The following is a 14763-nucleotide window of genomic DNA, read 5'->3' as shown; positions in this document are numbered from 1 at the left end:
GGATAAGAGACGTCCCTTCTCGGAGCCTGATTCCTTATTTAGGAACTGAGAAGGCAGGAGGTAAGACCACACAGTCCGCGCTTTGAAAAGGCTCTGGAGATTTGGGACACATTTTTAATGTCGTTTTTGTGGTAAAATTAGGTGCCTCCGCTGATATTCGGGTTGGCTTATACCGAGTATATACGGTAGTTATTTTACCACCAACTTCCTACAGTGGTGTGAGCATTCAGTGCTTGAAAGTAAGGTTCAGGAAATAGTTACTTATTATTATCCGGAAAACACTTGATCTATCATTGCCCAAGGGAGCAGACGGGAGTCGGTGATTTGACTGACCTTGAGGGTGAAGGCCAGGCTCTCCGATATGTTTGAGTCTTTAGACTGGAAACTGGGAGGACACGGAAAGAGAGACATGCGGAAGAGAATGGATCCTGTAGTAGTACTAGGGTCTAAGTCTCAAGTAGAAATCTATTCTAGGGGGTACCTTGGGGTGTTAGGTGCAGAGCTAGCAGATCAAATTCAGAGGTGTCTGTGAAAAGCAAAAAAGGGAAGGATTTGTTGCTGTTGTTAATTGCTTTCCTTTTGGGTTTGTGTTGGAGGAGGGGAAATAAAGATCCTGGAACTTTAAACAAGAAAAGCAAGGTTCTGGCTTGGCTTGATGTAGCTCTGGGTTCTGCTGAACCCAAGAAACAAATAAACCAAACCCACTATCTTTGAGTCGATTCTGACGCAGAGCCACCCCCACCGAACAGAGCAGAACTGCCCCTGTGGGTTTCCAAGACCATAATCCTTTACTGGAGTAGAAAGCCTGGTCTTTCCCCTACAGTGGCTAGTGGGCTTGAACCCCCAACCTGAGGGTTAGCAGTCCAACATGTAACTACTACACCCCCTGGGCTCCTCCTAGCACTGAACAGGAAGCACTAATTCTTTTTGTGACTTGGTGGAAGGGGCTTTCCCCTGTCTCGGCCTTATCTATGAAAAATAAATAATAAATAAGTCATACAGAAAAGCAAACCTACCCACAAAGGTTGGTGTGACGCTTCGGAGTCCATGGCTTGAAAATTCCCCGGGCAAAAACAAGTGCAGAAGGCTGCTGGTGTGAGAACTCCCGCTACGCCCACCGGGAACGGGACAAAATAACCCCCGACAAAACCAAGAGTCGGCAAAGGCACGGAACACCTGGAATTGACTTTTTACTGTTAGGGGCCACTGTGCTTCTGTTCGGGGTGAAGATAAAATTTGGAACTAGCTCTCAGCAGCAGGTTGGAGAGCGTGACTAACATGGCTAATGCTACTGAGTTGCACACGTGAAGAACGTTCAAGTGACAAACTGTTCGTTAGGGATATATGTATCACAAGTAAAAAATACAGTTACTGAACAAATGGGCAATGGCTTCACTGGGGTCGCTACTCCGAGGAGGGTACTTACTCACGGGGATGCCCCTCCCATACCAAACCATACACAATCCTCAGTGATGGTCAGCGCCAATTTGATTTACAGAGCAGTAATATGGAGAAGTCGGAAATGGTGGCGACTTGGCCCCGGGGGTCTGAGCTGCTGGTTTGGTCCCGGCCACCTCTGGGGTGACCGATGGCAAGAGGAGCTCGCGGTGAGGAGGGCTCAGCTCGCATGTGGAAGGCCCTCACCTTCTTTGTTGCCCTCCCGGGGGTGGGAGTGAGCATTCTGAACGCCTTCCTGAAGTCGCAGCATGAGGATCAGAAGAGACCCGAGTTCGTCCCCCTTACCTTCACCTCTGCATCAGGTCCAAGTCTTTTTTTCCCTGGGGAGATGGTAACCCTACTCTGTTTCATAATCCTCCTGTGAATCCGCTTCCAAGTGGCTCTGAAGACGACTGAAGAGAACATGGACCAGGGTTGGGCCACAACACAGGGTGGGACCATTATTGTGCATGTGGACCAGAGAATGCGCGGCACCTGAAGCGCACCTTTCCTTGATGAACTGATGAACAATACATTGATCTCCCATCCCGTTGGCGGGGGATGGCTTAAATAAATAACTTCATCATGAAAAAAAAACCACCCACAAAACAGTATGTGATCAATGTACTTGTAAATCTCTTCAATGTAATAGTCCTTACATTAGCACCTGCAACATTTCTTCCATCGTACCCTCTAACACAGGGGTTCTCCACCTTCCTCATGCCGCGACCAGCTACTTCATCACAGTCATTTTGCTACTGATATGAATCAGGCGACCCCGGTGAAAACAACCACAGAATATGTCGAGGGCGCAGCCAAGACCACGTGATCCTAAGGGTCATTATAACTGGGTAATATCCACAGCTCTGACTGCAGCCAATTAGATGGTTCCGATAGTCAGCAGAGTTTTAGCCTTACAGATATTGATGCACATAAGCTGAGCTTATGAAACATTTTTGTTGCTATAGCTAGTACAGAGATTTTTAATATACAAAAATATTTTTAAATATATACATATAGGTTGGTTATATATGTGTGACTACAGAGATTTTTTATATATAAACTATTTAAAAATATATATGTATGTCGGATTTGTGCCCTCGTAAAGAGTGACAGTCTCAGACAGCACAGGGGCAGTTCTGCTCTGTCCTGTCGCCGTGAGTTGGATTGAACTCAATCGCCGTGAGTTTGTTCATTTGAGTGTGAGAAGAGCGAACTCATTGGTCATGGAAGTGCGGTCAGACTGCACCTAAGGAGCAAGACTGGCTTTGTCTCCCAAGCTTGGGGCACGCTATCAGGAGAGATCAGTTCTGGAAGAAGGACCATGCTTGATGCAGGGCCAGTGAAAAAGAGGAAGTCCCTCAACCAGATGGACTGATGCCAGGGCTGGAGCAGGGGGCTCACACCGCACGATTGTAAGGATGGCTGCAGGAGGGACAGCGTGTCCTTGTGACGCAGGGGCCGCTGAGTCGGAGTATCAAACAAGGCTCAGGTAAGGCTTACACAGTCCTTCACTGCCAAGTGTATCGCAGGTCAGAGGTTACTGGGCCCAGGGTGACGCCTGGGTTCTGAATGTCACCCCCAGGTAAGCCCAGGCACTCCCAGCCCCTGGGGGGGGGGGTAGCAATCCCTGGCACACACCACATGAGACCCTCTGGGAAGGGGACTGGATCCTCTTTGAACCTGGTGGGAGGCATACCTGCCCTGCTATTAAAAGAGGGCAAGGAGCACTTGGTCACCAGTCTCCCTGCCAAGCAGCCAACAATCCCCCCACCCCCACCCCAGCCCAGCCCCGAGAAAGAGCGGGCTGCCAAGGAAAGGATCCAGGGAGAAAAAGATGCAGCAGCCCGCTTCCGTAAGGATTGACAGCCTGGGAAACTGGGACAACTCGTAAGCCCAAACCAAACTCGATGTAGTCCAAGGATACCACACGGAGCGACCCTCTGGGGCAGGAGAGAAATGACGGGGGCGGGTTCCGAGTCTGTAACGCTTTACGCGAGTCGAAAGCTCCATCTTTCGTCCGCGAAACGGCTGATGGTGTGGAAGCGCAGACCTTTGGGATCGCAGCCCCACGGGAAACCATTATTCCGCCAAGGCTCCTCCTAGGCGAACTGCGCTTGGCCTCCGGGCATCTGAGCGCGGGAGCAGACTCGTTGGCAGTGGGCGGGTGAAGAGCGGCGGGAGAGCGCCCTCTACTGGCCAGGAAGCCGATGCTTTCTTAGCGGGCCTGGCGAACAGGTGGCGTCGTGCGCTACTGCGCACGCGCATCCTCTCCGGAGTCGCGCGCTTCTCTTAGGGGCGGAGCCAAGGGTGAGGGGGCGTTCCTTGCCCCTCCAACCTGCCCACAGAATGTCCCGAACTACATTTCCCAGAATCCACCGAAGCCGGAGACTTCCGATTTCCTCAGCGGAAGCCGTGACTGGATCGGGCCGAGTTGCGGCGCGGCCGGCTTGGTCACTATGGAGGAGATCGGCATTTTGGTGGAGAAGGCTCAGGTCTGGTGGGGACTTGGGCTTTTGGGGGGTGGGTCGAGGACGCTGGGAGAGGCCGAGACTGGGCCTGAGGGGAGGCCTTGGTGACTTTGAGGATCCCGGCCCGGCGTTCCACAGGCCCCCTGAGGAGCCGGGTGCCTTCCGGAGGCCGAGTGGGCGACAAAGCTCAGAAAGGGGCGCTGGAGGAACGCGCGACGGTGCAGGTTCCCTGGGGACTGAATGCTCCCGGAACCTGGATGGAAAGCTTAATGTCATGCGGGGAGACTGACTGGGCCGCCTAAGTAATATCGAAGACTTAGCCCATGTTTGGGGCCTCCCGGGAGGGCAGGGTGACATCGGGAGCCAGGCGTGAATTGGGGTTCAGCGACGTAAGGGAACTTGGGGACAACGAGTAAAGTTGGAAGGCGCCGTGACACCGACAGCTTATGTGGGAGTCATGTGACCAGAACCTTTGAGGGGTTATTATAGTCTGAAGAGGACTTGATGGAATGTATAAGGTTACATTCGGGGCATGTTGTGAGTATCATTTGGTAGCGGAAGATGTGCTTGTGGGTTTAGTTGATCTAGGGGCTGTCTGGGGACTGGGTGGCATCAGGGGCTGATAGGTTTCAGGGGTCTCTCTGGAAGAGCTGAATGTCCTTAGGAGGCAGTTTGCACGGAATGACCTAACAGTGACGTGAGATGGGAGTTCTAGAAAAGCTCATGAGCGGGACCTGCTTCTAACCTGAAATGTATCGCTTGTTCTAGGATGAGATTCCAGCACTGTCTGTATCCCGGCCGCAGACTGGCCTGTCCTTCCTAGGCCCCGAGCCGGAAGACCTGGAGGACTTGTACAGCCGATACAAGGTACGTTCAACCGCACTCAGGGACCAGCCGCCCTCCTCTACCTCCCACCGTTTCCTGGTCGGACAAGGGCTCAGGCTGTCCCACCTCTCCCTTTTCTGCTCACAGAAGCTGCAGCAGGAGCTGGAGTTCTTAGAGGTGCAGGAGGAATACATCAAGGATGAGCAGAAAAACCTGAAGAAGGAATTCCTCCATGCCCAGGAGGAGGTGAAGCGGATCCAGAGTATCCCGCTGGTCATTGGACAGTTTCTGGAGGCTGTGGATCAGAATACGGCCATCGTGGGCTCCACCACAGGTGTGTATGGCGGGGCTGCTCATTCACGCCTCGGTTCAGTCCCAGACGGTTCTGCTGTCGTGTGGGGAGATGAGCTTGAGTCTTCTAAAACCCAGCGTGACGGGGCTGACCTAAAAGTAGAAGTATATTTTGTGGAGTATGTGCCCAAAGAGCTGTGGTTTCATGGGAGGATATTTCATCTGACTGCATGGTTGGAAAGAATCTGTGGGCTAATGAGCACCGGGCTGCTCACCAAAGTTTGAGCCCAGCAGCCTCTCCTTGAGAAACAGGTGAGGCCGTCTGCTCCTGTAAAGATCTTCAGCCCCAGAAACCCTACGGAGCAGTTCGCTCGCTGCCCCGTACCATCACTAAGAGTCGGAATTGGCTTCACAGCAGTGGACTTGTACATGGTTTGATGTGTGACACGCTCGGTTGTGTGCTCCAGGCTGCCGTTGTCTGGTTTTGTTTTTTTTTTTGGTTTTTTTGTCTGGTTTTGTTTTAAACACAATTCCAGGCATGCCCTTCTAAATGGATGCCATCGCATGGGCACGGTTGGTAGAGTGTTGGCACTGAGCTCTCGAATCAGGTTATTTACTAGTTGTGGGTTTTTGGCTTCTCACTGGTGTTATTTATTTATTTATAAATAGTTTATTAGGGGCTCATACAACTCTTATCACAATCCATACATATATCAATTGTGTAAAGCACATCTGTACATTCTTTGCGCACATCATTTTCAAAGCATTTGCTTTCCACTTAAGCCCTTTGCATCAAGTCCTCTTTTTTCCCCTCCCTCCCCACTCCCCCCTAGTCATGAGCTCTTGATAATTTATAAATTATTATTTTGTCATATCTTGCCCGGTCAGACGTCTCCCCTCACCACCTTTTCTGTTGTCCATCCCCCAGGGAGGAGGTCACATGTAGATCCTTGTAATCGGTTCCCTCTTTCCAACCCACTCTCCCTCTGCCCTCCCAGTATCGCCCCTCACACCCTTTGGTCCTGAAGGTATCATCCACCCTGGATTCCCTGTGCCTCCAGCTTCACTGGTGTCATTTAAACTGACACACACACACACACACACACACACAAAACTGGCTCAGCTTAGCTGAATCCCAGTACCTAGAAGTATGTATTTGCATTTCATTTGATGTAATTGTCCTCCATTTTCTGGCGTGTGGTAAACCCAGATCTCTGTGGCTAGTGAGGCAGGATTAGGTTTTGTTACATTAGTGAGGCAGGATTAGGGTGGGCTGTGTTCCCCTCACGGGAGTCACCACTCTTCCTCAGATACAGCCCTGACCCAGTGCATCACCTTCTGTCTTAAAGAGATAAAGAGAAAGAGGAAGGAGTTCAGTACCACCAAGAGGGAAGAGCTGGGCAGGGAGCATATCCTTTGGACTGGAGGCCCCTGTGCTGCCCAGATGCAGGGCAAGATGGGCGTTAGGCCCCATGGAGATTTCCAAGGGCTTCTGGGCCCGCACATGTGGAAAGGAAACGAGGGCCTCTCCCCAAAGCTAGCAGAGCATTCCCTAGAGTTGGCACCCTGCATTTGGACTTACATCCTCCCAGAGTGTCACAGAAAAGGTTGTTTGTTAAAGGCACTGCCTTAGGATCTTTCTATTAGAGTGGACCCTGGGTCTCGGCTCCTCTACGGGCTCTTGTGGGGTTTTCTGGATGGTCAAATGAGATTGTGTGCATAGAGCATTTGGCCTAGGGCCTGACTCTTGGTGAGTGTTCAGTGTATCGTACTGAGGCTCACGAAGGACAACGATGAGCCTTTTGACCCCTGTAAAGAGGTACAGGTTGACCCTGTCCTACAGGGTCACTTTGAGTGGCCATCGAATCCTGATGGTAGTCGGTCTGGTTTTCTTGGTTGGTTATCAGTGCAGGTCCAGGCCCTGCCCCTACATTGATGATTGTGGCTGGCGCCCCCTGTCTTTTCCTGCTCCTGGCCTCTGCTCCTCTGGACGAAGCCATGCTCTTGTGATGGTTGTGAGGAAGCAGGTGTAGCCGTGTCTGGAATGGGACTGGTGGGAGGTGAGGAGAGACAGGTATCCAGGTTCCTCTCTGGGACCTGTGGGGCTTTGGGGAGACCCATGGGGCTCCCTCTGAGGTGGTACCACAGGCAAAGAGTAGGCTGGGAGGGAGGCAGGATAAGGTAGGACATTCGGGTCAGTAGTGAGATGGAGGTTGGCAAGCGATGGATACATGTAGACGGTGGGTTGGAGGAGGTGAGACTGGAGGGAGGCTGGAAGACCTGGGAGGAGTCTGGTGCCGGGACCCGGACAGGGGGAGGATGAGTCTGAATCAAGGCAGGGGGAGCAGGGACAAGAATGATTGGAGAAACCTTCAGGAAGCCCGTGAACAATCGTCTGGATGAGGAGGCGGCTGGGGGCTCTGGCTGAGGGCTGGAAGGATCTCCCTAAGACAGATCCAGGGGACACGGCACAGTGGGGGTGAATGATGCCATCATCACTTTGGGACACGGAGGTGCCCAGAGGACCTCCAGGGGAATGTATTCCCCGAAGTGACTGGACATCCAAGCTCGAGTCAGGGCTGTAGACAAGTCCATCCTTGGTGGTACTCTGAGAGGCGGCCTAGAGGAAACCGGTCCGGAAGCCATGAGCGCCTTGGGTCTGAAGTCGGTCAAGGTCTTCCTGAGATGGGCCACGAGATGGGGGAGGAGGGAGTGGCCCTGAGGGCAGGGGGGCCCCTCATTTCCCTACTCCCTGCCTGTCCCCTTTCCAAAGGCTCCAACTACTACGTGCGCATCTTAAGCACCATCGACCGAGAGTTGCTCAAGCCCAACGCCTCGGTGGCCCTCCACAAGCACAGCAATGCCCTGGTGGACGTGCTGCCGCCCGAGGCCGACAGCAGCATCATGATGCTGACCTCAGGTAAGCGGGGAGCCTGGGGCTGGGGAGGTGCCTGGGAAGGACCCCGCGGGCTAGGCCCAGAACCCCTGGCCCTGCTCTTCCCCCACCAGACCAGAAGCCAGACGTGATGTACGCCGACATCGGGGGCATGGACATCCAGAAACAGGAGGTGCGGGAGGCCGTAGAGCTCCCGCTCACCCACTTCGAGTTGTACAAGCAGGTGGGGCCTGGCGGGGGAGGGGAGCAAGAGGCCCTCAGCGCTGGGACGGGTGGCAGGACCCTCCCAAACCCCCCCTGCTTCCTCGCAGATCGGCATCGACCCTCCTCGCGGCGTCCTCATGTACGGCCCACCCGGCTGCGGGAAGACCATGCTGGCAAAGGCTGTGGCACATCACACGACAGGTGCGCCTCCCACGCCTGGCGGGGACCCTGCCTTCTCTCCCAGCTCCCTCCTCGCCGGGAAGTGGCGTGGCTCCCTAAGAACAGAGGGCCTTAGTTCAAACCGCTTAACTGGTTCTCTAGCCATGAGCAGGGGCTTCACCTCCCCGTGCCTCAGGCGTCTCCTCCAATGAGAGGAACTCACGTCACAGGGTAATGGTGGGGAATGAGTGAAATCACTCCCTGTCTTTTCTCTTCGGGGGTGGGGGGGAAGCTGTAGCCCTGTAATTACTGGGAGAAAGTTGAGGCCGTCAGCTTTCATAAAGATGTACCGTCTCAGAAACGCAACGGAGTGATTAGACCCGGCCCTGGAAGGTCGTGGTTGAGCAGAATGTATTAGAAGGCAGTGGGTTTAGTTCACAGACATTTAACAAAGAGGTACTGGGTGACAGCAAAGCAACGTCCTTGAGGGGACTTGGAGTGAATCCAGATGTCATAGACGAGGCCGCACAGTGCTGTGAAGAAAAGCCACATGGGGAGCCAGCCCACCGCCACAGTTGATCCATTCCATAGCGGATCTGTAGTCCCGTGGGGTTGCTGAGACTGAATCTTCGCCGAAGCAGACAGCCTCCTCTTCCTCCAGCAGAGCAGTTGGTGGGTTTGAACTGCCTGCTCTGAGCTTAGCAGCCCAACACAAAACCCAGTGGGCCCCTCCTTCACTTAGAGTAGTGTTTCTCAACCTGTGGGTCGGGACCCCTTTGGGGGTCGAATGACCCTTTCACAGGGGTCACCCGATTCATAACAATAGCAAAATGACAGGGATGAAGTAGCAACGAAAACAATTTTGTGGTTGGGGGGCGTCAACACCACATGAGGAACTGTATGAAAGGGTCGCGGCATGAGGAAGGTGGAGACCCACTGACTTAGAGGGAACATGAAACACTCATTTTTTGTCTAGAGGCCAGGGGGCCCATAAGGACACTCCAGGCACTGGACACGCGCCAGTGCCAAGTAAGTGCATTCAGAGCAGAAGTCAGACATCATAGGGTTGGGGAGCAGGGAGTCCTGGAGGGCAGGTACGTTGTTATGACTAGGTGCCGTGGAGTTGATGCCGACTTGTGATCCAGGGTGACCCAGTCAGAATAGAACTGCCCCGTAGGGGTTTCTAGGCTGCGGTCTGTATGGTGTGTTGTATGTCTCCCGTCTCTGTGCGTGGAGTGGGTAGTCTTGGGGTGGTGCTCTGTGCAGCTCAAAACCCTATCAAGTCATGAAGAGCCAAGTTAAACTAAGAAATGAAAAAGGAAGTCTCAGAACATGCTTGTCTTTCCCCCCGTGACTGCGTCCTCTCGTGTCCCAGTTGGCCTGTGGCCCCTGGCTCGGGCATGAGAGTACGAGGGGGTCCACAGAGCACATCTCGGGGAGGTGAACTGACTGGTGCCTTCGTTTTGTGAGCTGTGTGCCTTTTCTCCTTGATTCTTCTGCAGGACACCCAGATTATTATTTTTTTTTTTAATGCACTCAATCTTTAAATGTAGGGTCAAAAACAATACACGTATGACTGGGATTCCTGATTTGGGCTGAGCTGTGAAAGAGGTGATTGCTATGGCTAATGACCTTTGCCATCTGCCGCCAGCTGCATTCATCCGGGTCGTGGGCTCCGAGTTCGTGCAGAAGTACCTGGGTGAGGGCCCCCGCATGGTCCGAGATGTGTTCCGCCTGGCCAAGGAGAACGCACCCGCCATCATCTTCATAGACGAGATAGATGCCATCGCCACCAAGAGATTCGATGCCCAGACGGGGGGTGAGTGATGCCCAGCCCGAGCTGAGAGTCTTGGGCCCGCTTTTAGTAGAGCCTGGCCCCGGACTGACTGTTGGACTCTGTGCAGCTGACAGGGAGGTGCAGAGAATCCTGCTAGAACTGCTAAATCAAATGGATGGATTTGACCAGAACGTCAACGTCAAGGTTCGGAGCGCATGACAGCGAAGGAGGGGGCTGGAATTTGAGGGGGTGGCTGTCGCGCTGGGAAGCAGGGAGGGTGCAGTGGGAGGGAAGGTCTGAGTCAGCCTGCCCCGTTGCCAGGTGATCATGGCTACGAACAGAGCAGACACCCTGGATCCTGCCTTGCTGCGGCCGGGACGCCTGGACCGCAAAATTGAATTTCCTCTCCCTGATCGCCGCCAGAAGCGACTGATTTTCTCCACCATCACCAGCAAGATGAATCTGTCCGAGGAGGTTGACTTGGAAGATTGTATCCTGTGAGGGAAGGGGCCAGGGTGCAGAATAGGGATGAGCTCTGGCTTCCTGGAGAGCTTGGTCTCCGCCACATGTAGGCGGAACACCCCCTTTCCCCGAAAATAAGACAGTGTGTTGTATTAATTTTTGCTCCTCAAGATGCGCCAGGTCTTATTTTCAGGGATGTCTTATTTTCCCTTGAAGAAGAATACGGTACACGTTGATTGTTGAACAACCAAAAGAGGAAATTTATTACCTGTATGTGGTACCGGTAGTAGTTGTCATCACAAACCAGCATAACCAGACAAACTGAATTCTACAGTATCAAGAATTTCTTGTTACTACCATTATTTCCATGTACAACAATCTATGTTACATTTACTCATAATCTGTGGTACATTGACTCGCACTTCGTGTCTGCTCCGGCTGCACAGTGGTGCCCACCACTTAGGTCCAGAGTTATGGTAGCTTGAGGGGCCTTATTATCAGGGAGGATGCCTTATATTTCAGCAAGAGGCAAAACTGTGTAAGTAGGTCTTATTTTCGGGGATGTCCTACTTTCGGGAAACCACGGTAAGCATGGTCTAGAGATGATTGGGGGTAGGGTGTGGCTGGGAGGGGTTAGGGGTGGGGACACAGGGAGCCCTGGCTGACTTCCGCTCCAGGCATTCATCTGGGAAGGTTTCCTTCACTCACCCACTTCAGATGTGGCCCGGCCAGATAAGATCTCTGGAGCTGATATCAACTCCATCTGTCAGGAGGTGAGCGATGGTTTTTCTCTGGTTCCCTGGCGGGGTGCCCCTCATCTCCATGCCCTCTCTGACACAGTCTTTCCTTCATGGGCCCCTTGGAGTCTTGGGCCCTGAATGTGTCTTCTTCCCGCATCACGAGGGGCCGGGAGTGGAGGGAATAAGGCTTTGACTTCCATTCCTCAACAGAGTGGAATGTTGGCCGTGCGAGAGAACCGCTACATTGTTCTGGCCAAGGACTTCGAGAAAGCCTACAAAACCGTCATCAAGAAGGACGAACAGGAGCATGAGTTTTACAAGTGACCCCTCCCCATGTTGCCCCCGCCCCCTTATCTCCCCAGGGACCTGTGTTTTCTCTCTCCCAGGTCTAGTCAATAAACAAACTAGATCGAATCCTGTTTCACTTCTTCTTAGAAGCGTAGCTCCTTTGGAGACCCTGGGCCTTGCCTGGGACCCTCTGTTCCTCCTCATCTCCTGACATGAGTAAGTTGAGATACCGGCCGGAGCTTGCGAGGGAGGCAGTGAATCAGAGCCAGTTGACTTCGGACATGTGGAGAAAGGGATATAAGATGAATCAAATGCAAGCCCTTGCCTACACGGTAAAGCCCCTGTGCGCCCCTACCCTAATTTCTTATGACCAGAAGGCCAATTGAATTGTCCACGGCTTCACCCTCCTCGGACTGAAGCACTATCGGGCACAGGGAGTCTCCCAGAGTAGTGTGCAGTGCCTGCCGGGAGTCTGAATGTAGTTGGCTGTAGGTCAGTGCTAGCTGGTTGTGGAGTGAACCGTGTTTACCACAGCGTGTCTTTGGTGTGTGTGTGTTTGTGTGTGTGTGTAGCTATAATTTCTAGCTAAAAGCAAATTCCACCCATAAAGGTACCTCCTGAGTCACATGTTGCTTTCCATCAAAGACTACCTCGGTACTTGCTGATGACCCAAGGCATTCCCTTGGGCGTATCTTTCCGCAAACAGTTGGACACCTGGCTGCAGCTTCCTCATGGTGCCAGTGGGGCTCTTCCAATATGTCTGACAGCTTGTGGAACGAAGCAGCCATCCCCTTCTAGTGCACTTAAGCCACGGTTCAACGTGGCTTATGAGGTGCCAGGTCATCTGGCCCCACTCACCTCTTGCCCTATTTCTGGGTCTTGGCCCTGCCGGTCTAATCTACCTGCACATCCCTGAAAGTGCATGCTCACTTCCAGGCCTTCACGCGTGCTTTTCCCGATGAGCACACTGTCCCTTCCTCCTTACTGGACTCATGCCCGCTCCTCGGGGTCTCATTTTGACACATCTCCCTAGAGGCGGCCTTCCCTGACCCCCAGAGTGAGGAGCCTCTCCTGTGTCCCCCTGGCACCGTGTGCATGCTGCCTTGGTACTGATTACCAGTTATTGAGTTCCCTCATGGTGCCCCATGTAGGTTAAAGTCAGATAAGATTGCCCAATGGCTGATTTGAGGGGAAGTAGATTACCAAGCCCATCTGAAGTGCCTCAAACCAAGCAGTTCTCAACCTGTGGGCCACGACCCCTTTGGGGGTCAAACGACCCTTTCACAGGGGCCACCTGATTGATAACTAGCAAAATTACAGTTATGAAGTAGCAACGAAAATAATTTTATGGTTGGGGTCAGCACAACATGATGAACCGTATGAAAGGATCACGGCGTGAGGAAGGTTGAGAACCACTGCCCTAACCTTTCGATTCATCAGCCGAGCTCCTGAGCCATTTGTACCACATGGCTTCTGGCACTTACTGCATCCTGTCCTTACTACCCTTTCTTTAGACTGGAATCTGCTCTAGGAGCATCAGGGATTACACCTTGATCGCAGTTCGAGCCCCAGCCTTTACCTCAGTGTCTGCACACAGTAGACATAAAGTCAATGTCTGCTGAGCAAACATGAATGTCCTAAAGAAAGATGGAGGAAGGTATGAGGGGGCAGAGTGGGTGAGAGGAGGAGAATCTTCTGCAAAGAGCAAGGAGGCTTCTGGTTAGCATGGCAGGTTCCCCAGAGACATGAACTCTGCCTCCCACCTGCCACCTCACTAAGAGGAGAACAAGGAGGTAGGTGAGTGAGGTATTCCCCTCCAAGGCCAAGGGGGAGGAATGAGATGACAGAATGTGCGAGGTTACGAAACGTTCCTCTTCACTAATGTAGCCGGGCTGTGTGCTAGCAGGGAGGGAAGATCCGAAACAGCAAATACTGGCTTCCACTGAAGGTGAGGGCTAGGCAGGCTGTATTTAAAAAAAAAAATCCATGCTCATACATCTGAAGTGTGTGGAGTAGGACCTTTTATGTAGGAACTGCAGCCACTATGATCGAAGGCCCCTAGACCCTTATCTAGCCTGGAGCGCAATTGCAGGTTTACTCTGGAAAGGCCAGACCAGAGAAAAGGCAGTTCTTGTTTACAGCACTAGGCACAGGTGGCATGAGGCACGGGAAACAAGGCACCTGCGTAAAGCATGGGTAGCAGGCCCCACAACTTGGGTTGAATGCCCTGCATGATTTGTGTTGGGGGCTAGCTTCGCTTTGGTGAGGTGATGCCGGGGTCCCCAAGCACTCTGACTGTGCCGGGGGTAGTGAGGACGATGGTGTATGGTCCTGTCCACTTAGGCTGCAGAGACTGAGGGTGAAGTTCGTTTAGCAGGACGGAGTCTCCCGGGCTGATCACTGGCAAGTCAGGTCGTGTAGGATCAGGGGTGGGCAGACACCTGTCTGCGTGTTCCCGGAACCGTTTCCTTAAAAGAGAAAGGAAGGGTAAATAGTCTGCCAGTGGTGGTGTTTGGATTGGTAGGTTGTAGATAAGAAAAGGCCTGCTGTACAGTAATTCAAAGGGGCTTAAAAAGGAAGGGGAGCAAGGGGTGGCCTGAATTTGAGGTAAGGCAAAGGGGGAGTAGGTCCACCCACGGGTGATGAAGTTATAGGAACAGTTTAGATAGATGTGTTTTTTTAATCATTTTATTGGGGCTCATACAACTCTTATCACAATCCATACATACATCAGTTGTATAAAGCACATTGGTACATTTGTTACCCTCATCATTCTCAAAACATTTCAAGCCCCTGGCATCAGCTTCTCATTTTTTCCCACCTTCCCCTCTACCCCCTTCCTCATGAACCCTTGATAATTTATAAATTATTATTTTGTCAGATCTTACACTGTCCGACATCTCCCTTCACCCACTTTTCTGTTGTCTGTCCCCCAGGGAGGAGGTTATATGTAGATCCGTGTAATCAGTTCCCCTTTCTACCCCACCCTCCCTCCACCCTCCAGGTATCGCCAGTCTTACCACTGGTCCTGAAGGGTTTACCTGTCCTGGATTCCCTGTTTCCAGTTCCTATCTGTACCAGTGTAGATCCTCTGGTCTAGCCAGATTTGTTAGGTAGAATTGGGATCATGATAGTGGGGGGGAGGAGCATTTAGGAACTAGAGGAAAGTTGTATGTTTTATCATTGCTGCCTCGCACCCTGACTGGCTCATCT

General features: G+C 52.5%; 1 protein-coding gene and 1 long non-coding RNA gene across 2 annotated transcripts in view; one reads left to right on the top strand and one right to left on the bottom strand.

Annotated features, from left to right (window-relative positions):
• Positions 1-3802: 3802 nt before the first annotated feature.
• Positions 3803-11676, top strand: PSMC4 (proteasome 26S subunit, ATPase 4). Its single transcript, XM_075536546.1, has 11 exons — positions 3803-3932; positions 4677-4775; positions 4881-5067; positions 7798-7944; positions 8034-8143; positions 8232-8325; positions 9935-10102; positions 10188-10264; positions 10382-10550; positions 11240-11295; positions 11473-11676. Exons 1-11 carry the CDS (start codon positions 3897-3899, stop codon positions 11584-11586), a joined length of 1257 nt encoding a protein of 418 aa, XP_075392661.1. The 5' UTR covers positions 3803-3896; the 3' UTR covers positions 11587-11676.
• The window catches only part of LOC142431540 (uncharacterized), a 20961-nt gene continuing 17811 nt past the window's right edge, over positions 11614-14763 (bottom strand). The window contains exon 4 of the long non-coding RNA XR_012780842.1: positions 11614-14018. This is a non-coding gene — a long non-coding RNA (uncharacterized LOC142431540). The remainder of the gene's footprint in view (positions 14019-14763) is intronic.

This window comes from Tenrec ecaudatus, chromosome 18 (genome assembly GCF_050624435.1).
Source record: "Tenrec ecaudatus isolate mTenEca1 chromosome 18, mTenEca1.hap1, whole genome shotgun sequence".
NCBI lineage: Eukaryota > Metazoa > Chordata > Mammalia > Afrosoricida > Tenrecidae > Tenrec > Tenrec ecaudatus.
Note: the sequence above shows the minus strand (reverse complement) of the source record. Positions and strands in the feature narration are given on the sequence as shown.

Excerpts from the sequence above, each read along its gene's own strand:
- PSMC4 (XM_075536546.1), top strand. The coding sequence starts at position 3,897 with ATGGAGGAGATCGGCATTTTGGTGGAGAAGGCTCAG. Across the intron at positions 5,068-7,797 it reads CATCGTGGGCTCCACCACAG|GCTCCAACTACTACGTGCGC; the intron begins GTGTGTATGGCG and ends CCCTTTCCAAAG. Across the intron at positions 10,551-11,239 it reads GGAGGTTGACTTGGAAGATT|ATGTGGCCCGGCCAGATAAG; the intron begins GTATCCTGTGAG and ends CACCCACTTCAG.